The sequence below is a fragment of the Panthera leo genome, chromosome D4 (genome assembly GCF_018350215.1).
Source record: "Panthera leo isolate Ple1 chromosome D4, P.leo_Ple1_pat1.1, whole genome shotgun sequence".
Lineage (NCBI taxonomy): Eukaryota > Metazoa > Chordata > Mammalia > Carnivora > Felidae > Panthera > Panthera leo.
This window is the reverse complement of record NC_056691.1, coordinates 76,097,193-76,120,633: the sequence shown is the minus strand read 5'-3', so window position 1 is coordinate 76,120,633 and position 23,441 is coordinate 76,097,193. Positions and strand designations below refer to the sequence as shown.

Below are 23,441 nucleotides of genomic sequence, written 5' to 3'. Positions count from 1 at the left end.
TCATTCTTTTCCAGCCCAAACACCTCACTCACAGAGTCACTGCCTCTTGGAGCTGTAGTGGACCTTATTCAGGATTAATTCAGTCTACTTATGTAACTGATAAGGACGGTAAGGCCTGAGGTCTTGTTCTACTCATCCCCTGGAGGTCTCCCATACTATCTGCAATCACAGCTCGGAGGGGCAGGGGAAGGAATACTTAGGCAGATGACCTTGAACGGTTTCCTTTCTTGCTTTCCGCCTCCTTTAACCACTGTCTCCTCCCAAGCCTACCCCTTGCAGCAGCCCAGGCTGGGTTCAGAGTTACTGGCAGTGCCATAGTTGCCCTGTGATAAGCAATCCTGGTTAGGGAGGGAGGGGGATTTTGCCCCTCCCGTGGAGAGTCAGGCTCCTTCAGGAGTCCTGATCCCTGAAGATTTCTGGCTCTGCTGCTGAACCCCTGAACTCTGCTAAACTCCACACACTCAAGTCCACTCACATACTACCCCCCAGGGCCTTGGGACTCTAGTATAGTACTCCCTTTGCCTCCCATGCAGACTTCAGGAAAATTCCTTTAGCAGCCCGAGACACCAATCCATAAACCTATTCAGGGTCCTTAGAGCCCTTTCATTCTATAACCCAGTTAGTATGTCTCCAGCCTGTCTCCTCAACCCTCCCTAAATCCCAACCGTCTTACAACAGACAATTCAGCCTTTTGGGCTCTGTATTGCAGCCCTTACCAATTCTTTACTCATGTGCCCCAAATGCCTCTGACATAGATCCTTTCATCTGTTTCCAAATCGCTGCAGCCTTCAGCCCTGCATCCCAGCACAGCATCCCAACTGCACACCCCAGACTTCTGTGCCCCGCCTCAATCTGAGCCCCCAACTCCTGCATTCCATCAGGCAGTCTGCCGGCCTCAAACCTGGTTCCTTCCCCTTTTATCCACCCCATGTCATGTGCTGCCTTCAAACCTCAGCTTGATCTCTCCTTGCTAACAAGATACTGCCTCCCACTGATTCCCCCAAGAACTCACGCCCTCAATTTTCCCCAGATCTCATCTGGAAAACGCTTCCTCCCCAGGCCCTGCTCTCTCTGATCTCAGGTTTTGGCCCCTCAAATGCATGGTGACCCCAGACTGCCTCAAACCTCCTGAGATGCGGCACCCCAAACCTCATCAGAGCCCCCCAGTTCCTTTTTATTTCCGAAATTCTGCACCCCCGATGCCTCCAGGGCCTTCAGATGCCCTCCCATCTCCCAGATGCTGCACCCCTCTTTCCTCGAGGACCCCCACATTACCTCAGGCCTCCCGAGATGCTGCACCGGGTATTCTGAGAGAGGCCCTCGCTCCCCTCCCAGCGGATCTGCATCTCCTCTGAGCTCCTCTGCCCCTTCGGATCCCTCCCGAGCCTGTCCCTCGCAGCCCCACCCCCACCCTGGTCCTGCCCCCCAGATCCGGTCCGCAGACCCTGCCAGTCGGGCGTGGGCCGGCCGCTGCACGCCAGCGCGGCCCCCCGCCCCGCCGCTAAGCCACGGCCCGCGACTCAGGCCACGGTCCCCAGTCCCGGACCCTCCTTCCCGCCCCTTACCTGACCGCCCGCGGCTCCAACGCGTCCACCGCCGCCAGCCCACCCGCCCGCCGCCCTCTGCGCACGCGCCGCCGCACGCCCCTTGGCGGGCGCTAATTCGCACAGCCGTCTGTCCGTCACTGCGCCCCGCCCCCGGGGCATGCTGGGGCTTGTAGTCACACGGACCCGAGCGTCCGTAGCTCAGGGGCGGAGTAGAAGCTAGCTCCCAGCTGGGAACGTGGGGACCTAGGAACGCGCGCGTCCGCTTTGTGTCCCCCCTTGAGCGGACAGGGAAACTGAGATGAAAGCGGCCCGCCCAGGTTCCCTCAGCGAGTCCGGAGCTAAGTCAGAACTCGTGTCTGATTCCAATATGTGCGTTACCCGCTTCGCTGACCCGTGACGTCCAGGAACGGGCCTCAGCAGAGCCTGGGCTCCTGGCAGAAGGGCGTCTCGGAAGTGCGGCCAGCGCATGTGAGGGAGTGACCAGGAGAAGAGTACAGCTTCCCCCGGGGGCGGGCGCGGAGGCTGGACTCGCTTACAGAGCAAGTTTCTGGGGCTCCGTGTTTCTCCCTGGGACACGCGGCTGCCTAGACTCTAGTTCATGCGATGGACCTAGTGCTCAAGGGAGAGGAGTCTTTGCCTTGCTCGGTGGGGAGGCCGCAACAGAGGTATATAGGGGACCGCGCTCTGCACCTGCTGCCCCTGCAACGCAAAGCGCCCTCCAGGAAGCCCACAGTACAGCCAGTCAGGCCTTCGGCTGCTGAGCACCTGTGGCCCCTGAGGCAGTTCCAGGTCCAGTACCTGCTGGTGCAGCAGACCACGTGGTACAGTGTAGGCGCAGGGACAGGGGGTGAGGTTGCATGGTCCTGAATTGGAAATACCACGTAGGTATATGACCCTGCACAATGATAATACAACGGAAACAAGAACTCAGCTACCACCTCTGAGCACTTGGTGTCTGGCTGCAGCTAAGCACTTCCCATGCGTAGTCCCTTAATTCTCATAACCACCCTGTTAGATAAGCAACTGACACCCAGATGGTTACACAGTAAGGCCACGTGTTCACAAGGATAAAACAGAGATTGGGACCCAAGACTAGATGAGAACCCACCCTAATAATCTTGCTTAACCTCTTGGCCCATTTCTTTATTTCTAAATGGACATACGTTTTGCTATGAGGATTAACCAAAATTATGAATACATAATCGTTTGCACTTAATTAAGAGTATTTTTTAAAAATATAATTAGCTCTTACAATCTTTAGACAGCTGCTCTCAGAAGCCCTAGTGCCCAGCATTTCAAATATTGAGGGCAAAGGGAGACTGAGTTGGCATACTTACGGCATGCTTTGAACAGACCTGGGGCTGGATGCCTGGATTGACATAGAGTTCAGAAGCTATTTAGACCTCAAGGATATATTTGCAGTTCATAGCTACCCAGGGTTTTGACCAGACAGACCAGGAAAAAGTTGAGTCAGGAGTGGACTGAAGAGGGAGCCCAGCTGGGGACTGAAGGGCCCTGGGGCAGATTTTGCTCAAAACTGGCAGTCAGCCAGCAGGTGCAACAGAACCTTCCAGGGCCAAGGGAGGAGGAATGCTTGCATCTGTTAGCACAGTGCCCAGCACATAAGAGTTGCTGAGTGAGTGAGACTCAGAAATGTGATTTTAAGGGAACTGCATTTCCTGTCTGACCTACACTTACTCAAGCTGCAGAATGACTCAGGGAGTCAGTTGAGTAAAAGGGGACCATTTTTCGAACATCAGCAGTATACCAAACACTTCGTAGTTACGGTCACATATAACAATTGCCACAGCAATGATTCAAGTAGAGATTAGTAGGTCCATCTTACAGAGAGGCATCTGAGACTCAGCGGGACTAACTTGCTTGCCTACCTTAGCCTCCTAGGAAGTGACAGGACTGAGATACAAACCGAGGCCAGTTAGGCCCATGGACCTGCTCTGAACCACCATACAAAGACTACTCACATTTTATTATGGGAGCTAGCTTTCTATTTTATTGAGGATTATTCATAAGAATCAAAAGAGAAGGAGAGATGACAATGCTTAGGAATTCAAGGATCGTGGGGCAAATTGTGGCTATTATTCTGACCACAGAGCATGATCCTGTCAAGACAAAGACACTCCAATGAGCTCTTCTGGGCAGCAATGCCAGGGAACAGCAGGAATTGCCCTCTGTCCTGAGTTTCTGCCATGTTGGAGAGTCGGAGTGGCCTGTTTCACCAGGATGGCAAGAAACCTTTCTGGATAGGGAACTGGGGAGTACTTCTATCAGCCCCCCATGTTAGAGGCTGGGGAGATGGGAGGGCTGCCGTCACATAGTTTGTTCCCAACCTTAAGACCTCACCTATACCCTCTTCTCAGACCAGATGGGAGTTATCACTCTGTTTGCCTAAAACCACAGTTCCCAACCCAAAGTCTCCATTCAGGACTCATCATGTTTTTATTCTGATGTTTCCCCAGTGAGAGGAGCTGGTTGCACTCCTCTGACAGTCTGGAGATATCATCCAAGCATGCCTTTAAGGAACAACAACTACAACAATGAAAAACCCTTTCTCTCCTCATTTAAAAAAAAAAAAAATGTTTGGCTGTGCTTTTTTTTTTTTTTTTTAATGTTTAAATTACTTACCAGTGAAATTAATTACCACACTTGCCTCAAAAATCTCAGAGTAAAATAAATACCCTGGGAAAAGGCACTCATTTTAATTCCGTGGCTTTGCGTACTCTGGCACAATATTAGCATTCCTCATACACAGAGACGTTTCTAAAATACTCTTTGTGGAGTACTTTACTCTTTATTCAGCATTTCACCATAATCTTTTTTTCATTTAACTTTTAAACTACCTGTATCCGTTTTCTAGGGCTGTCATAACAAAGTATCACAAACTGGGTGGCTTAAAACAAGAGAAATTTATCCTTTCACAGTTCTGGAAGCTAGAAATCTGACATCCAGGTGTTAGTGGGACCACGCTTTCTCTGAAGTCTCTGAGGGAGGATGCTTCGTTTCCCCTTCCAGCTTCTGGTGGCCACAGGCATCCCTTGGCTTGTGGTAGCGTAACTCCAATACCCGCCTCCATCTTGTTGTGGTCATTTTCTCTGTGTATGTTTCCATGTTCACGTGTCATTCTCCTCATCTCGTTGGGTGTGTCGCAGTCTTCTTGTAAGGACAGCAGTCAGATTAAGTGTGACCACCATCTTACCTAATTAAAACTTCAGTATGATCTTATCTTAACTAATCACATCAGCAATGACCTTATTTCCAAATAAAATCTCATTCTGACGTATAGGCTATCAACCTATCTTTCTGGGGGACGCAGTTCAACCGATAGCATCACCCAATCAGATAAGCACTATTTTCTCCATTTGCTAAGATTTCTAGTTTAACGTCTTTTTTATTTTCCTAATGATGAGAATAACAGTAGCTAACCCATAGGATTTTGGGGGGCAAAATGAGAAATATTAGATGTTAAACATTTACATTTTAGGATATTGCCTGTCTTGTAGTAATGTGTAATTTATTGCGCTTTTTATAAACAAGGTGTTTTTTTGTTTGTTTGTTTTTGTTTGTTTTTTTATTAAGTCCACCCTTGTGTAGTAGAAAGAGAAAGGGGCTTTGGAGTCAGACCTGTTTGGAACCCCAGTCCCCCCTACCTGGAAAGTTATTTTGAGCAAAAGGTGATTTGAGGTGAAGCTTGGTAACTTACTGCAACTGACAAGCTGTGGAATCTTGTAAAATTTACTTTGAACAAAACAAATGACATTGAAGATAAAAGGAGAGAGAGAGAGAGAGAGAGAGAGAGAGAGAGGGCAACAAACCAAGAAACAGACTCTTAACTACAGAGAACAAACTGATGGTTTGGTAGGTTTGGGAGGTGGGTGGGGGGATCGGTGAAATGGTGATGGGGATTAAAGAGTACATTTATCATGATGAAAAAATAAAAATAAAAAATCCTTGGAAGTAAGTATAAATATACATAAATAAAAATTGCTATACGAAAAAAAAAAAACAACCTAGCTCATTGTCACACTCAAATAAAAAAAAGAAAAGGTGTTTAGCCTCTCTGTACTTTACTTTCCACCTCTGCAAAACGGGACTATTAGTTCTCGACCTATAGGAATGTTTGAATGTTGGATGACTTAACAGAGACCAGGTTTTTAAAGCACAGCCTGGTAAAGAGTAAGTGCTCTGTGAATGTTGGCTACTAGAGCCATTATTATCATTAATGTGATCTATAGTATTTTTGACAAAATATTTTCCCCTTCATCTCTTATTACCAATGAATTCTGAGGAGGAAGAGGAGTTTGTGTTTATAGAATACAAAGGAGAAAATGGGAGGAGTTAAAACTCTACTTTATCCTAACCAAATTTGTTTGATTCTAGAAGTTTAAAATTGCTAGAATTTCCATGAAATGATAGAATAAAGTTATATCTGTCTATCTCTATCACTTATGTATCACTGAATAATAAATTACCCTGAAGTGTTGTGGCTTAAAACAACACACTTCTTACTCCACAGTCTCTGTGAGTCAGGAATCTGAGCACAGCTTAGCTAGATCCCTGCTTTACAGTCTCTCATAAGACTACAGTGTAGTTATCAGCTAGGGCTGGGGTTTGACTGAGGAAGGATCATTTCCAAGATCACTTATGTAGTTGATGGCAGGATTCAATTCCTTAAGGGTTGTTGGACTGAGGGCCTCCGTTCTTTGCTGCCATTTGGCTGGAGGTTTCTGATAGTACTTGACACGTGAGCTGCTCCATGAGAGTCTGTTTCATCAAATCAAGAGAGGGTCTGAGCAAGACAAGAGTCGCAGTCTTTCGTAACCTAATCACAGAAGCGACATCCCCAACTGCCATATTCTGTTGGTTGAAAGCAATTTACCCAAGTGGAAGAGATTATAATAGGCAGTGCATATCAAGGACATGAGATCATTGCAGGCCATTTTAGAGGTTTCATCCTTTCCTCCCTCCCTCAATCTCTTATTCTGTTTATGTATCTACCATCTGACTGCCTGTCATTAGCCTACTTTCTGCTGAAACTCTGACTCTCATCTACATATGCCATACTCAATACCTGTGTATTTCTCAGTCTGACCTTCACCCAGTACATGGTAAGTGCTCAATAGACATTTGAATTCAATTTAAATTTATAGCATAAAAGAGCATATACAAAGAGTCAACTTTATTCATCACCTTAATATAACCATTATATTGGTTATGTTCCTATAAATTTACAAGGTTCATTTACAAGGTTCTCTTTTAATGTATACTTATGACTTTATTGGGTATCCAACAAGTGTTTTTCTAATAAATGTAAGTTTTCATATTTACTTAAAATGGGGAAATGTTTGAAAAATGTATGTGTGTGTGTGTGTGTGTATTTGGCCCTCATGGTTGTCAAACTGGCCAGGTAAGACTTCATCAAGTTGAGAAGCCTATCGTTAAACATTTAACCATCACAAATAAGGCTACATAAATGTCCTTGTGAGGGAGGATTTTTTTTAATTTTCTTGAACTGATATGGAAATAGTTGGTTCAGAATTTTGAAGCTTTATTTTAATATCATACACATGTATGTGCATTGGCCAGACCCACTTTCTAATAGTTTGAACTAGTGCCTATAGTCAAAGGTCAGCAGTAGTCACTGACTGAGTAGATCCTTGATAAATGTTGGTAGCATTCGGAGGCTTGCTCAGAGAACATTGCCTGTTTGGTGTCATCAACCTCAACTCAACTCAATGCTAAGTGAGGGTTGCTGGAAAATTTCCCATGGGCCTTATTCCTGCTAAGTCCCACCTCTCAACCTCATTCCATATTTCCTGTTATCATTGCTCCAGGATTTCATCCACCTTTCTCTTTATGGTGGCTACCGTTGGCCCACTCCATCAATTGGTAGTCTGTGAGACTGGCCGGCAGCAGACAGAGACAATCTCCTTTCCCTTACCCCCACCCATCTCTACCTTATATACTTTTCTCATGTCATTGCTAACCATTATTCTAATTTATTTTTACAAAAGTAGGAATATTTGGTTGCTATTTTTTTCACTTTTAAACATAATACAAATGAAAATGCATTTAGAAGAAAGCATCAAAACAATACATGCTGTAGATGTGAAAAATTCCTCCCCATTCTACTCCCCAACAATAATTGCATTTACTGGTTTTGTGTAATCCTCTGGCAGCCCTTTTTTTTCTGTGTTTTATGGAGAAAAAGTACACACACAAAGAGGGAAAATGGTATAGTGGGTCCCTGTGTGCCCATCACCCTGCAATTATTGTTGTCAATAGTTTGCTGATTTTGCTTCAGCTATCCCAATTTGTTTTTTGTTGCTAGAATCTTTTAAAGCAAATCCCAGATAGCCTATCATTCCTCCTTTAAATATCTCAGTATGTATCTCTAACAGACCATTATTTTTTAACATAATATCTCAGCATCATTATCACATCTAGCGGTTCATATTCAAAATTCTTTAAATGCTTCAAAAAACTTTTTTTATAAGTTTTATTTTTTTATGAGTGTGTTTAGATAAGGATCAAAATGTCTACATGTTGTACTTGGTCTCCTTTAGTCTATAACAGTCACACCTAAAATTTTGCCCATGCCATTATTTGTCGAAGACAGTGACTCATGTGTTCTTTAGAATTGTCTACTTGGCAGATTTAGCTGATGGCTCCCTCTTTGTGTTAATTTGTTCTTTTCTCCTAGCGATTCATCACTTTTTTTTTTTTTTTGGTCCCATTGGACCCACTGTGTAGAATGAATGAAGACTGCTGACCCACTTATATCAGAATCATGTTTGTAAATTCATAAAATTAAATTCATAGAAACTATGTAAGAAAGACATGATATCAGATATAGTTATCAAAATATAAAAAAAGTCAGTAGTGTAATGTTATGTGTGCTTCTTTATTAACAACAAGATGTAGTGGAGAGTCTAATAACTTATAATTTCTAAGTAGTACTGAATGTAAGTATTTGGAAATACCTGTATTTTTAAAAACTGTAATGTGATAGAAATATATGTGAATTTGATTGTCAAAATCATAGGAAGTGGTACACTACTATAGTTTGTTGCCTTCATTCATAATTTAAGAAAATGCTAAATTGCCTTTATAGGATACTTAAAATAAAGATGCCTTTTTTCCCCTAAACAAGTTCACAGACTCTTAAATTTTATCCATGGACCTAAGGAATGCCAGCATACAGGCCATGCTGTGTGCTTCCTCTGGCATAGTATCAAAGGTACTTAATTGTCTGGTTTACTACTTTTAGTGATATTATGATTGATCAGCAGGTTAGGCGGTATAATTCTTATACACTGATTAGACATTTTCCCATCATCCTTTCTGCTAATGATTTTAGGATTAATTGATGAGAGCTGTCCAGATCTCTTGTTTTATTAGAGCTTACAAAATGGCAATTTTGTAATTCTGTCATTCTTCCAACCTTTTGTTACTGGCAGTATTGCCATAAAGAAAAGCGTACTTACCCTGAAATCCAGTTCATGCAATAAAACTTGATTATTACTGGATTCCTTTATCAATTTTCAGATAATGACCTAGTGTCCTAGCCATCCCCAATGGTGATCAATAGGCTTTTTTTGCTTTTTGGTTTTGGCTTTGGCTTTGGTTTTGGTTTGAAGTACACTATGAATTACAGGAAACTTATTTATTTGATCCATTTCAATCAATTTCAGTCATTATTCTCTTTGATGTTCAGTTTATTCAATCAATGTTAGGCCAGTGTGAGCCCCTCTAGATGGGTTTCTATGTCCTTTTGAAATGACCACATCAGCCTTTGGCAGATCCTGCTTTTTGGCACGGCAAGATGTCCCAGGCACAGCTTGTATCATACCTCTTCCAGAGCTGGAGTAAGGAATTTTTCCAAGAATCTTTTGTTTCTTTTAGTGGGCAGTGGTATTTCAAAACAAGAGTCTAGGCAGTAGGGATATTCATTGCTATTAGCTGTCATCATTTCTAGGTCTTTTCAGTGGAGACAACTATGAAATGCTTATTTTGTAAAAGATAAAAATAAATCATAAGTTTATATGATTTCCAGTGAAAATTTCAGTGTACAGAATTTTTCTCACCTTCTTTGACTCTTTACCTGAAGTAGTTGCTTCTTCTGCTTATAATGTTCATTCCTAATGATGGTAATGTAATGGCTTATTTATTTGCTATAGCAAATAAATAACAAAATAACAATACCAATACTATAGCTAGCAATAAATCTTAGTTTAAGCTCTATTTGCAGATTTTTTTTTCCTTTGGAATATTTCTCATTAAACATGAAATCAAAATTTCTGCATTTTAAAAGCCACTTAAAATAATTATTGTTTCTGTGGTATATATATATATATATATATATATATATATATATATATATATATAGGTTTTTTTCAGTTTGCATTTAATTTGCAGAGATTGTTTTTATCTTTTTTAACTTAAGCTAAAACTTATTAAAAAAAAAGATATATTCAAAAAACTTTGGCTTCTATCCTTGTCCCCTTGGCCCTATTTCCTTGCTCCCCCTTGGTTTACCTTTTTTTTTTTTTTTTTTTTTTTTTTTAGTTTGAGTTGATTGTTTAAGTGTTACTTATTGAAAAATCTATCTAATCTGTATATAGGTCATATATACATATTATATAAATCCCATATTTATATAATATATATATTTATGTTCCTTTCTTGTACAAAAGAAAGCACTATAAACACTGTTCTGCACTTTGCTTTTTCCATTTAATAAAATATATTTGTGATTACTCCATATCACATATAAAGATTGTCCTAATTCCCTTTTTAAGTAAATAGACTCCACCGTCTGGATACACCATAATTTTTCAACCAATTACCTACTGATTGTCCATAGATTCTTATGCTAAGGTTTTTATTGTTAATCACTATGATATAATGGGCAGAAGTAACAGAAATTACACATTCAATTTTCAGAATTTATAACTGCCTAGCCTTGAATCTCCAGTGGTCTAGCAGTTTGGACACAGCTTACAATAGTGAAAGATGCTTAGAGTAAGTAAAACCAGTCAAAGTGGCTGCAAATCCAGTTCACTCCAACCATTGATTTCTTCTCTGTGGGCCTCCATTTCTTCATCTTTTAAAAAGCGATAACAAAACCTACTTCTCACTGTTAGGATTTTTACAGACCACAGGAGACAATGTACACATAGTAAATGACAGAACATCTGAGCTGTGATATGTCCCTGTAAAATCATAGCTACTATTTAATTTTTTTAAATTGTTTTTAATGCTTATCTTTATTTTTGAGACATTAAGAGACAGAGCATGAGTGGGGGAGTGGCAGAGAGAGAGAGAGGGAGATACAGGGGAGAGGCAGAGAGAGAGAGACACACACACAGAATCGGAAACAGACTCCAGGCTCTGAGCTCTCAGCACAGAGCCCGACGCGAGGCTGGAACTCACAGACTGCGAGATCATGACCTGAGCCCAAGTCGGATGCTCAACCGACTGAGGCACCCAGGTGCCCCTATTTTTTTTTTTTTTAATTTGAGAGAGAGCATGAAGGGAGGAGAAGGGCAGAGGGAGAGAGAGAGAGAGAGAGAGAGAGAGAGAGAGAGAGAAAGGAAGAATCTTAAGCAGGTTCCATGCTCAGTGCAGAACCCAACATGGGGCTTGACCCATGACCCTGGGATCATGACCTGAGCCGAAATCAAGAGTTGGACACTCAACAGAATGAGCCACCCAGGAGCCCCATAGCTATTATTAATGTTAATTTTACTGCTTCCCTCAGCAATATGAGAAGGAGTCTTTAATGGTCTTAGCCCTTTATTTTTATTTTATTTTTTTGATGGGTGGGCTCATTAGACCCTCTCCTTATCCCTAGCAGCACACTTACAGGGAAGAGGGATGCTAAAGGGAGAAGAAGTAACTCACCTTGAATCTGTTCTCCAAAACTATTGCCTGTCAGCATGTTTAAAGATGACCTTTTAACCTGAGTATTAAGATTTCAGGGGAAAGAGTTAGAAGTGTAGTCACAAGCCTGTAACCTCCTGGGAAAGTGGCCAGAGAGTAGAAGTTTGTTTTCTGATAGCCCTTCACACCAGAGCTTCCAAATGACCCTACTTCAGGGTCACACCCTCCTTGATGTTCAAATCTGGCAACCTCCTGCTGGCTGCAGGGTGACCAGGTATGTCTTGTCGGCCTGCTCTCCTGCTTCAAGGTCATTTCCAAGCAGCATGATCTGGGAGTCTCTGTCTGAAGCAGGTTACTAGCATTCCAGAGACCTCCATTCCCTAAGCCTTATCCAGGAATGATACCTTCTGAGCATTTCATCCTTGACCCCTAGCCTAAGAAGCTACTGGGAGGAGAAAGGATTGGGGATTAACTAATCTTGGAATGCTTCCTTGAAGGGGGTAAATTTTGAGCAGAGTTTTTAAGAAACAGGGAGAATGGGATCTCAGGTAGGAGAGGACAGGCCTCCTCTTAATGATGCTTCTGTGCTCCATTGGCGAGAAAATGGGCTTTAGAGTTGCCCTGAATGCCTAATAGCCTTTGGCTACAGTCTGTCACCTCTCAGAACTTCTGTTTTCTCACTTGTAAAATATGGTTGTGACAATTGTAATACTCCCTAGTCCAAAAGCACTGTCACGAGGAGCCAGTGAGATTCATGTCTTGTGCTTGGCAAAAAAATAAGGGAAGCTCAGGAAATGTGAATTTCCTTTCTACCCTTTCCCTTTCTTGAAGGACTTATCCCACCATCTCTTAAAAGTAAAACTAGTTTGTTATAATAATAGTACTAACAATAAGAACTGAAATTTCTTGGGTGGCATGGGCATACATTATCTCAGATTCTAACAACTTTGTGCCGTCGGTGAGACTAGCCTTACTTTAAACATAATAGAGCAGAGGCTCTGACAGCATGTTCATGGTTCCATGCAAGGCCTCGGCTAGCCCATGACTTAGCTTTTATAGAAATCAGGAAATAGTGCTCTTCTACTTGGATTCAATCCGGTGGGCACAGGCACAGCTAGTGGGGCTGAGTCTGGATTCAGATCCTACTCACCCCCTTGCCTTGTTACTGTCACATGTGTGCACAACTCGCACAGCTGTGCCCAGAGGCCCTGGCCTCATGATAAAATTCCAACTTACATTTGTCTTATATTCGGATCACATCCTTTCCTGTACTCCCTGGGAGTTTATCTCTGCCTGGTTCCTATAGGATTCTGCTCCATTGATGATCTTTCCCACGTGTCTTCTTTCCCTCTTGTCTGGCTTTTTCTCCTTAGTGGATACACTCAGTACAATTTCTATATTTGGGTACTGCTGGGATTGAAACAAATCGTTGCTCATAATTTCACCCCTCAGCTCCCTTGCCCCCCATTGCCTGGCTGCAAACCTGGCAAATAGGCCTTCTAAGCAAATGCTTGCCTTACGGTAATTACACTAGGCTTCCTTGTATTTTAGCCAAGGCTTTACTGTTTTACCTGCTGTCCTCAGCTCCTAGCAAGTTGCTTTGCACACAGCAATCATTCTTTGGCATGGAAGAACACATTTTTCCCAAGAGCAATCATCTTAAGCAGGCACTAGAGGGCAGCAGGAGATCACAGATGACCTTTTTCTCCAGCCTCCCTTTACTGGCCAGGGCCCGTCTTGTCCCACTACAGGCAGGAGTAAATGATAAGCTTCAATACTGACTGTTCCCTTCCAGGAGGGGTAGAGGAAGCCTGAGCACACCTTGGACTGTGGAAAGGCCCACTTTGGGGTCCACTGAACTGTACTGGGATTCTTCACTCTGCCCATTAATTTCTTTAGGACAGCAGAGCCACACAGGAATTTTAGTACTTGAAAAAAAAAAAAATTGAAGGATTCTAATTTGCAAACAAACATTAAACGACATTAGCCACCACTGGGATATTGGGTACTGGGCAGTGTATAGGGCTGGCCCTCCTTGCCTTGCAGAGAGTATTTTCCTCAGATTTAACTGCTTCCTCAGAGATGTTACTGCTTTCACTTGAAACAGCTATCTTCTTGTGAGGTTATACTGTGTCACTCTGAGCCTCAGTCTCCTTATCTATAAAAGGGGGCAACTGTTCCTAATTTGTAGTATGTTAGGAAGAGCCATATGATATCATCGGTGTAAATCTGCTGGGGCTGCATCTCTTAATTGACGCTCAGAGCAGTTCAGTCAGGAATTAGTGTTCCCATTTTACAAGCGAGGAACACCAAGGTTGGAGAGGTAGTGACTTGCCCAGAAGGATCCTAAATCAGGGAATCTAACTCAGTAGCTTTGGACTTAAGTGTTCAATTCTACCTTTGTCTGCCGTGTTCCACTAGGTAGGAAGCGGGTGGTTTGGGGAGAAATTCCTGACAGTGTGGTTAAAGCGCTGCAGGTTACAAGGGAAGCTTTACAGATCCAGACTTGAACAAGAACTGAATAACGCTGAGGTGAAGGCCAAGGGCTGGGACAAAAATAACTCTGACGATGCTCCAGACACCCTAGAATTTGTAAATTCCTCATCGGGTTCTATTTCGCGTTGATCCTCCAAATATTCCAAGATTTAGGTACTAACAGTATCAACATTTTACAGGCGAGAACATGGAGCCTCAGAGAGGTTAACTGACTTGTCCAGGGTCCCCCACCTGGAAATGGAAGAGGTGGAATTCACACCCAAGCAAGTCTGTGTGCTATAGCTGCCCTCTGCAAATGGGCTGATTGTTGTATATTTTGGGAAGAAGCTGTGAATTAGGTCAGATCAGGAGGTCAGTTTTCCTAGGATTTGGCAGTTTTGTAGACCTGCCTTCCCTTCCATTCCTTAAATATGCACACGGGTGCACACACTCACATACACATATTCAAACTCACTGAGACACTTATACCTTATCAGAAGCCACTCGGGAATGCCCCATGGTTCGTCCACCTAGTTCGTTGGTTAATCTTAGCATGACCCCCAAGGAGGGGACAGGCTTGAGGACCTGCGATAGGGTGTCCTAATAGCATAAAGTGCATACCTCTGGGTCTGGGTCTGATGCTTAGGATGAAGAATGCAGTTCCTGGGTGGGAAGCCATCTAGATTTAACAGAGCTGTCCCATAATGGAACTGGAAGCCTAAAAAGATAATGAGCTTTACATCATTAAAAGTTTCCAAAAAGAAGAGGATGATTTGGTGGTGAATGGAACATCAGATGGGATTTCTGACCAGGTGACCTTTAAACTACCTTTTACCCGTGAGATGCTTTAGTCCATGGAAAGAGGTGAGGGAGCCTGGCGGTGTTGTCTGGGCATAACAGCAACAGAGAAGGCCCAAGTGTTTTCAACAGAGACTCGTTGTGCAAGAGTGAGAGTTAGTGCTACAAGATTTGGGGAGGGGAAACATAGACAATGGCAGGAGTAGGAGAACCAGTACAAAAAGTTAGGCTAGGGGCGCTGGGTGGTTCAGTTGGTGAAGCAGCCTACTCTTGGTTTTAGCTCAGGTCATGATCTCACGGTTCATGGGTTTGAGCCTCGTGTTGGGATCTTCACTGACAGTGTGAAGCTTGCTTGGGATTTGATCTCTCTCTTCCCCTCCCTCCCTCTCTCTCTCTGTCAAGATATATGAGTAAACTTTAGTTTTTAATGGTTTTTTTTCACTTTTATTTGAGAGAGAGAATGCGTGTGTGCACGTGCGAACTAGTGGGGGAGGGGCAGAGAGGGAGACACAGAATCTGAAGCAGCTTCCAGGCTCTAAGCTGTCAGCACAGAGCCTGACATGGAGCTTGAACCCACCAACCGTGAGATCATGACCTGAGTCGAAGTCAGACGCTTAACCACTGAGCCACCGAGGCGCCCCTGCTAAAAAAAAAAAAAAAAAAAAAAAAAAGGCTAGGCTAGTTACTAACTTTAATTGGCTTTGGGCAAATTACTTTGTCTCTCTGAGCTATTATTTGTACCTTAATAAAGTAAGGTTAAGACCATCTGCCTTTGGAACTATGGTGGTAAGTTGAGACAGCGAGCTTAAAGTCTCACAAGTGTTATAGGAATGGAAGCGATTAAAGGGAAAGAGGGTCAGATCACGTTCATTTATGCAGATACTTAACCTGTAAGCCACCTATACTACGTCAGACAGTGAACTCTGTGCTGGGATGCAAGTAGTCACTAAGACAGGCTGTGGTCCTCGCTTTTATGGAGCTTGTAGTTTAGTTGGGGACACAGTTATTAATTGAACTAGCATATTAACTAAAATTAAAAATGTGATAAGCACTCTAATGAAGATGATGTAAATGGTTCGGTTGATAATATAAATGGAGAAAATTCACGATACAGTTTATGAATATATGTACGTTCTAAAGTATACATGTGACTTGCTTCTCACGATCCTTTTAATGTATTCAGCGGGATAATCTTCCTCTGCTCCTAGATGAAGATTTTAGCAGGGCACATCTAATCTGTTCTCACTTTTATGGGCTAGACAGTGATATAGACGTTTTGAGCTGCTAACACAGTTTCCAGTCAGGAATTAGGCTGTCCAGTCCGAGAATTTTAATCAGATCTCTAAATCTGACATATCACATCTCCTTGCCCTCCCCAGTGGTGGGGGCATTAAGAGGTGGGGCAAGATTGGCCTTCATTCTGTTTTTCTACCTCACATTTCTCTTTCCTCTCCCTCCATGGTCAAAGCAGAGGGAGGAAATGGTAAGGATTAGGAAGGTCATCCTTACCCTGGTACCCTTGTATATGGCTCTGTGTTCTCTGATCTTGACAGTTTTTAAAGCTAGCCCTTTCTCTTGGGGGCTTCTTCAGGAGCTTTCCCCAAGACCTGGGATGATGCATTTTCTCTCAGGCTGCCTGCTACTGTTCTCCCTCCACCTGTGTTTCTCTAGTGGCCTATCTCATAGGGACTCTCACTGGGGTGAACCCCTCAATCTCTGTTAGAATTCCTCTCGGGTAGGACTTAGAACCAATCGTTCCAGGTCTCTCTTTCTCCTATGTGACTCACACCTGGTACAGGGGAAAGACTGGAACATTTTCACTTTGGCAGCCTCTGGGATTTGGGCCTCATCCCCGTGTAGCCTGCGCCCCCCCCCCCCCACCCACCTGTGGTGTTGCCACAGGTCAGTAGAGTTTTTGCAGGTGGCGTAAGACTCTAGTCCACTATCTCTCCAGTTGTAGGGAGCACCTATCAAGTTCTCCAAGAGGCACTCTTGAGGATCCTTCTTACAAAATGGGATGAAAAGGTACCGTGCTCCGCATATCTCTCACCTGGGGTGCTGGAGACTGTAAACGTCAGGTAATAGCCTGTCTAAAACAAATCTCTCCTAAATCCTTCCCGTCTATTCTCTGACCTTGTTTTATTTCCTTGTTCTGGCGGAGGATTCTGGAGTTCTGAAACTAGGATCCATCTCCTTTGTAAATCCTGCATATTGGGGCTCGGCTTTGGGATTTCATTTCTATTCTATCTTGGTGTCTCCGTAGAAATTGCAATTGTAACATCCTGTGAGCAGCAGCAGCAGCGGTAAGAATTATAACAACCACAGCAGCAGCAGCAGCAGCAGCAACAACAACGACTAATACAGACTGAGAGCTTAACCTTTGCCAGGCATCGTCGTTGATCCTCCCAAGAACTCATTCAGTCAGGTCGGTGCCGTGACTTACGAAGGGCACACTGACAATGCGTGACCTTGACTGTTCGGCTGGGGAGTTTGGATTGCACAACGCACAAGCACAGGCCTTGCCGATGGCCTTTCGGCTGGCTACTTTCCCTTTGTTCAGGATATTTGTGTGGGTCCTTGAGTCAGGCCTCAGAGCAATTGCTTTCCTCCAACAGGAGACAGTAACTCCGCCTAAGAAATGATCCCATTTCAGCAATTCCTGGGAGGCCATTGCTGTAATAAAGGCCATTCTTTATGATATAAAAGTCTCACCCTCTTCCCCCCACCCTTAACGTTTCTAATTTGAGCCCCTCTGGTCCCTGTGGAGCCTTTAAATGCTTCAAGTGCAAGCCTATTGCCAAAGCAAGCCTGTCTGACTTGGGAGGCAGCGCCCTGCGCTGTGGCCGAATATTGAACAAACATTCGCACGGCTTTGGCTCTCCCCGGAGCCCTTCGTCTGCTGCCTTTGTTTTGTTTTCTGGATGAGGGCAAGCAGTGCCATCGCCTCCTGCCGGAAAGCCCTGGCTGTCCTCCCAACAAGGACTTGTCACTTCAACTGAGGCTGCTGCTTTCTTTTTTTTTTTTTTTTTTTTTTTTTTTTGGTGGCAACAAAATTAGACCCAGCAGGAATTTGGGAGGAGAAAAAAGAGAGTTCAGTTGGCAGGTTCTCAAATGAATGGGTTGTAGTGTCATTGGAACTGAATTGGGCTTGAAACCAGACATGATCCTATTTTGGAAGCATTGTTCAGAGGGATGGGAAATGTGAACAGAGGATAAGTCTCTTCAAAAATGCTCTTGATCCTTGCCTGTTAGAGACAGGCTGTTTTAAGTGAACTCTCCCATCCCCTCAATGGCAAGGGCCTATGTGAAAACCCAGGGGAGGTCAGAGCAACTGGCAAATTGATCAGCTATTCATCCATACACCTTCCAACTGAGAAAGCTAATTTTGCTTTGGGAAGAGGTTGCCACTTGATTACAAGCCATCAATTAACTGTTAGTCATGACATGCACAGATCTTCGTTCTTCGACTTATCAGTGCTTTGATAAGATAGTACAGTGATCAGGGTCTATAAATACATATTCAACAAATATTTATTGAAAATATTACCGAAAACCTGAAGTGTTTCACGTTCTATGTGAAGTGGGTATGGGAATCAGCAAAACTAATACGGTCTTTGTCCTCATGGAGTTTATAGTCTGGACGCATTAAGAGGTGATGGATAGAACAGGATGCTACAAGAATCTTTAATAGGAAACCCTATGTAGATTGGTGGCATGGGGATGGAGTTCAGGGAAGGCTTTTCTGAAAAACTGGCACTTGAACTAAAGATGACTTTAGCCACAGAGTGAGGTTGGATCAGAAATAATTAGATTTCACAATTGCCATGTCTACAGAGGAATAATTAATGGAATGGTTAATGGTCTTCCCTGTTGTAACTTTCATCCAGATCATAACTTAGGCATGAAGCGATCTTTACAAAAAGGATCATTGTTAATAAATGTGCATGGAATATAGAGGTAAATCTCTTTCTCTGTTTAGGTCTCAAGTTCTTCATTTGTTGAGCAATGGGGTTGGACCAGGTGATACTCAAGGACCCTCCTTTTGCAAAACCAGCTTCTGTGTTCAATTAGGAATTCTATATTGCTACTGTAGTGCAACTGTTAGTCTAGACCGTGGGCTTTTAACCCCACCTGTAGGATTGATAGATTGAAAAAAAAAAAAAGATGAAAGAGATTTATTGGAAAAAACAGACCAGCAAAGACCTATAGCTTGTTTTGTTGTTAAATGGATAGTTATATCTTTAACCCAGTGGCTATGAATGTTTGATCAAGGGAATTTTTACTTCCAACACCTTATTTCCTTCATAGTTAAATTATGTGCATGTGGCAAGGTGCTATGAGGGGTGGGCCATCTATGGTTTAAAATACAAGATAAAAGTAGTAGTTTAAGTGATGAACTGGTTAACAGAAGAGACCGAAAGGAACCCAAACTCAGAGTGTGAACTTGGTGAGTCTTTCTTTGGGACACAGTTTCCCCTTGTTTAAAATGGGAGGGTTATACCAGATTACCATTTTCAAATGTATATTTTTTCAATAGTTTTTTGAAAGATGTTTTATGGAGAAAAGGTGCCTCACTATTTTTTTCTCATTGGAGATTCACAGTGTAAGTGTATTGATGGCCTAATCGATTCCAATGTTACCATTATACTGCCACATTCTTGTGTGACCAAAGGTAGATTCTCTTTCTGAGACTCGGTTTCCCCAGCTATAACCTAGGACTGGAGCAGAGGTTCCCAAACTTAATCTGTAAAGGATCAGATAGTAAATATTTCAGAATTCGTGGGGCATAGTGTCCTGGTTGCACCTACTCAATTGGGCCATTGTAGCCATACACAATATATAAATGAATGAGGGTACCTGTGTTCCAATAAAACTTTATTTACAAAAAAGAAAAAAAAAAAGGCTGAGGTGTGGATTTGACCCATGGACCATAGTTTGCTGACCTCTGGATCAGAGTGTGGGCTAACTGTCTCGCTAGTGTCCTCACAGCTCTGACTGCTCTCTGACCTTCTCCCCTCAATGGTTATTCTCTCCAAAGTTTGAAGTTACCCTTCTCCAAAACTATTCCTTCTGGCCTCCACTTCCAGAAGTCATCATCATCATCATCATCTTCTTTCGACTTGTCTGTACTTAAGACTGTCTCTGTCTGCCCAGCTGCTGAGATGCCTTCTTCACAGCTTTGTTTTGTTTATCTTAGTAACTACCCTTCTTTAATCCCTCTGAAGGATTGGTTAGCTGGAATTTGCCTTGTCTTCCTCCCTCAGAGTCTTTGATCTGATGCTCATAAGCATTTGCTGACAGCCAGACACAAAAGGTGGAGCCCAGATCCCAGGCCCGAGGGCCCAGAGAGTAATGAATGAAGGCTGCATTTATTTTGATTTCTCGTTCACAAGCCCATTTCCAGATCGCCGCTGCATGTCACTGCAGGCCAAGAGCAAGAGCAGGAGACAACCCTACTTTTTCTCTCAGGCCTTGGTGCCCAGGGCCCCTGTTTCCACTGAGGCAGGAGCCTGCCTTCACTTTACCAGGCTTAGAAGAAACTGCCGTCTGGACCAAGCTCTGTCCCTTATGACTTACAGGGCTATCCTGTTTTGCCACTCAGATTATGCATCTCGTAAGTTTGAGAACACCATTCACAAAGTCTCTGATGTAAATGGAGCTCCCTGGGTTGTACAATTACTTTGCTTTTTCAAGCTTTTTGGCATGGCTGTAGACCACTCTCTTATGAAGTCTTATGTAGAAGGCCAGTCTATAGGAGAGATACAAGTAGCACTGCTCTAATGGAAGCCGAGAGGTGGGGTTTAGAGTGCCACCTGCCCAGTTTCCCTTTTGTCCTTTGCAAGCATCTGTTGAGATGCTTCTTGGGATCCATAAGAATTCCTCTCAAGGATTTTGGAGCCTCCTGACTAGATCATGGATGTCATTCTAGCCACTCAGATTCCATAATCTTCCTCTTTGATGAAGTCTTAAGTATATCCCTAGTGCCGTGCTGGACACTGAAGCGGACAGGGTGCGGGAGGCAGGAGTGGGAGACATGGTCCCGTCTCCAAGAGCCGATAATATGGTTAGCGAGGTCAGCAGAAAATGAGATGAGAAAATGAGCTTAACAAGAAAAAGCCTTATCAACGGAAATGCTTCTTCGGAGAAGAAGGGCTAGAGCAAGGAGAAAAGATTTCCCGAAAAGGGGATATTGAAATGGAGCATGGATGGGTGGTAAATGTTTGGAGAGGCAGCGGAGAAAGTGGGCAGAAGCACAGAAGTGGGAAATGCTAACTGCACAGATCAAGAGAGACAGCCCAGAATGGAGCATATGTAATTAGATCTCAGCGTGCGCATGAAGAAGATAGGAAAAGAAATTTGAACAAGGGACCAGAGGAGCACAGAAAGAAAGGGGCAATCATTTCTTTTCCAGGCAGGTCCACCTCCTTCTATCTCATTTACCACTCATCACTGTTTCAGTTAACGTTATAACCCCATTTTACAGAATTAATCTCCAAAGGCGCTTAGGTATTAAGAGACCTTCCCAAGACCCCTTGCTATTTTCAAACAGAATAGGGATTTAAATGGAAATTGATTGGACTCCAGCTTATGTTTCCGCCATTACATGAAACTTCATGGAAAATACAGGACTGGAGCCAGTTCTCAAAAGAAAGGCAAAATTTACGTAAATTGACAGTAGACAGGAATTTCCTGTTGGGAAAAATTTCTTTGGATATTTACATCTTACAGGGCCCTTGGAGAATCCTCTTGTCTAAGCAACCAACTTCCAATATGGAGAAAGTGAGGCCCAGAGAAAGTAAGGAGCTATTTAACGTGAATTATAAAACAAGATACCATTCTGACACCTTGAGTCCTCAAGCAGGTGTGCTTTCCAAGGCATCATGAGCAAACCACTCTACCATCTGTTTTTTTCCTTTCCAGTGGATACCTCCTCCTTAGCACATTGGACCCTATGGGTTCAAGAGTCTGACCTTTTGAACAATATTGAATTTCTCTTTCCTCTCCAGAGACCACAGAGCTGGGCAGCAAGAAGGAACTCAAGTCCATGCCCTTCATCACTTACCTCTCAGGTCTGCTGACGGCGCAAATGCTGTCAGATGACCAGCTCATCTCAGGTGTGGAGATCCGCTGTGAGGAGAAAGGCCGCTGTCCCTCTACCTGCCACCTTTGCCGCCGGCCGGGCAAGGAGCAGCTGAGCCCCACGCCAGTGCTGCTGGAAATCAACCGTGTGGTACCACTGTATACCCTCATCCAAGACAATGGTACCAAGGAGGTGAGCTCCCCTGACACAGCCATCGCGTCACATTTAAGTATCTATCTTCCTGCCTCCTGCCCTTGTAGGCCCTTTGTCCACTGGGATTGTCTTGTCATCATCACCATGGTGATGACTGGCATTTATTGATTCCTTACCATGGTTTAAGTACATATATAGCTGTTATTACCAACAAATCCTCAAATCTCAATGGCTTAAGACAATAGAAGCTATCGCTTGTTTGTGCAGAGTCCCAGATAAATGTTTCTGATGATGAGTGGCTTTACTCTGAGAAATGGTTCAGAGACCCACCTTGTTCTGTCTTGTGCTCCATCAACCTGATGCTTCCACAGTTGCTGTGGAAGAAGAAAGAACATGGAGGATCATACGTGAGAAGTTGAAATGGGCCAAGCCTGAAAGTAACAAATATCATTTCAGTTCCACTCCCTTGGCTAGAACTCAGCCATTGGACACACCTGTCTGCAAACAAAAACAGGGAAATCTATTCTATCTGTTTGCCTAGGAGAAGAAGATAAATGGGTTTGTTGAAAACCTGACAGTCTCTGCCTCAGTGCTATACTTGGATTATCTCATTTAATCTTCCCTCCAGATCTATGGAATACATATAAATATTGGTGTGATTCATATGAAATTACCAACTGTGGATCATTTTTTAATTTATAAAAATGGTAATTCCATGTGGTTCATCCTAATGTCATGCCCACTTTACAAGTAAGGAAACCTCGAAGGTGTTTAGTGATTTGCTCAAAGTTAGTCTGTTTCAGAGCCCATGTACTTAGTCATGAAGTTCTATCTCCTCTTTTTCCTCTTTCTGCATCTCTCATTTTCCATTACAGTATGCCTGGTCTTGAAGAGACCATATAAATGGTTCACTGGTTTGCAAAAGTGTATTAATGAACAGTTTCTCTAAATGCAATCTTTCAGGAACCCCAGTTCCTAAAAACCAGGAATAGTGATGCCACGCCTTCACTTAGGAAGAGGAAAGTGGTTAAAGCATCTCTACTTGGTCCCCATGCTTCCCTCTGCAGCACTCCCAGATAGCTGGCCCTGCACCTCCAAAGAAGATACTCTGGTAGATCCCTGACCACCACCAATAGGATGCTATGGATTGTGCGTTCCCACCATAGCATTCTATTGGACTGAGTGCTAGAGGGTGGTAAGTGGTCAGGTAGGGCTTCATAGAGGACAGAGAGGGGATCAGAGTAAGGAGGTGGGGAAAGCATTAGGTAGATGACCAGATGCAGAAAAGAACATGATCCATACGAAGACTGGAAGACATCCCCCGTGACTAAGATCAAGAGATAAAAGGAAAGCACAATGAGGCTAGAGAGGTCAGAAGGAGCCTGATCATACAGGTTATAGAAAACTAGCTCATAGAATTTGGACCTGTCTAGAGGGCAGTGAGATGCTTAGGATATGCAGGAAGGATTAGATAGGTTAGGTTTGTG

At 43.4% G+C, this 23,441-nt stretch overlaps 2 protein-coding genes across 7 annotated transcripts in view; one reads left to right on the top strand and one right to left on the bottom strand.

The window, feature by feature from the left end:
- The window catches only part of TRIM32 (tripartite motif containing 32), a 32,842-nt gene extending 10,971 nt beyond the window's left edge, over positions 1–21,871 (bottom strand). The window contains exon 1 of one of the 6 annotated variants that reach the window (XM_042912376.1): positions 21,784–21,871. The gene's annotated coding sequence lies outside the window, so the exon portion shown is untranslated. Of the gene's footprint in view, positions 1–1,275; positions 1,361–1,565; positions 1,615–1,925; positions 1,945–21,783 lie in introns of those variants that run through there. The other 5 variants (XM_042912378.1, XM_042912375.1, XM_042912374.1 and 2 more) reach the window with 5 other exon arrangements.
- Positions 1–23,441, top strand: part of ASTN2 (astrotactin 2) — an 874,784-nt gene that overhangs the window by 668,267 nt on the left and 183,076 nt on the right. Inside the window, exon 17 of the mRNA XM_042912372.1 lies at positions 21,728–21,993. Within this exon, the coding sequence (XP_042768306.1) occupies positions 21,728–21,993 (266 nt within the window). The remainder of the gene's footprint in view (positions 1–21,727; positions 21,994–23,441) is intronic.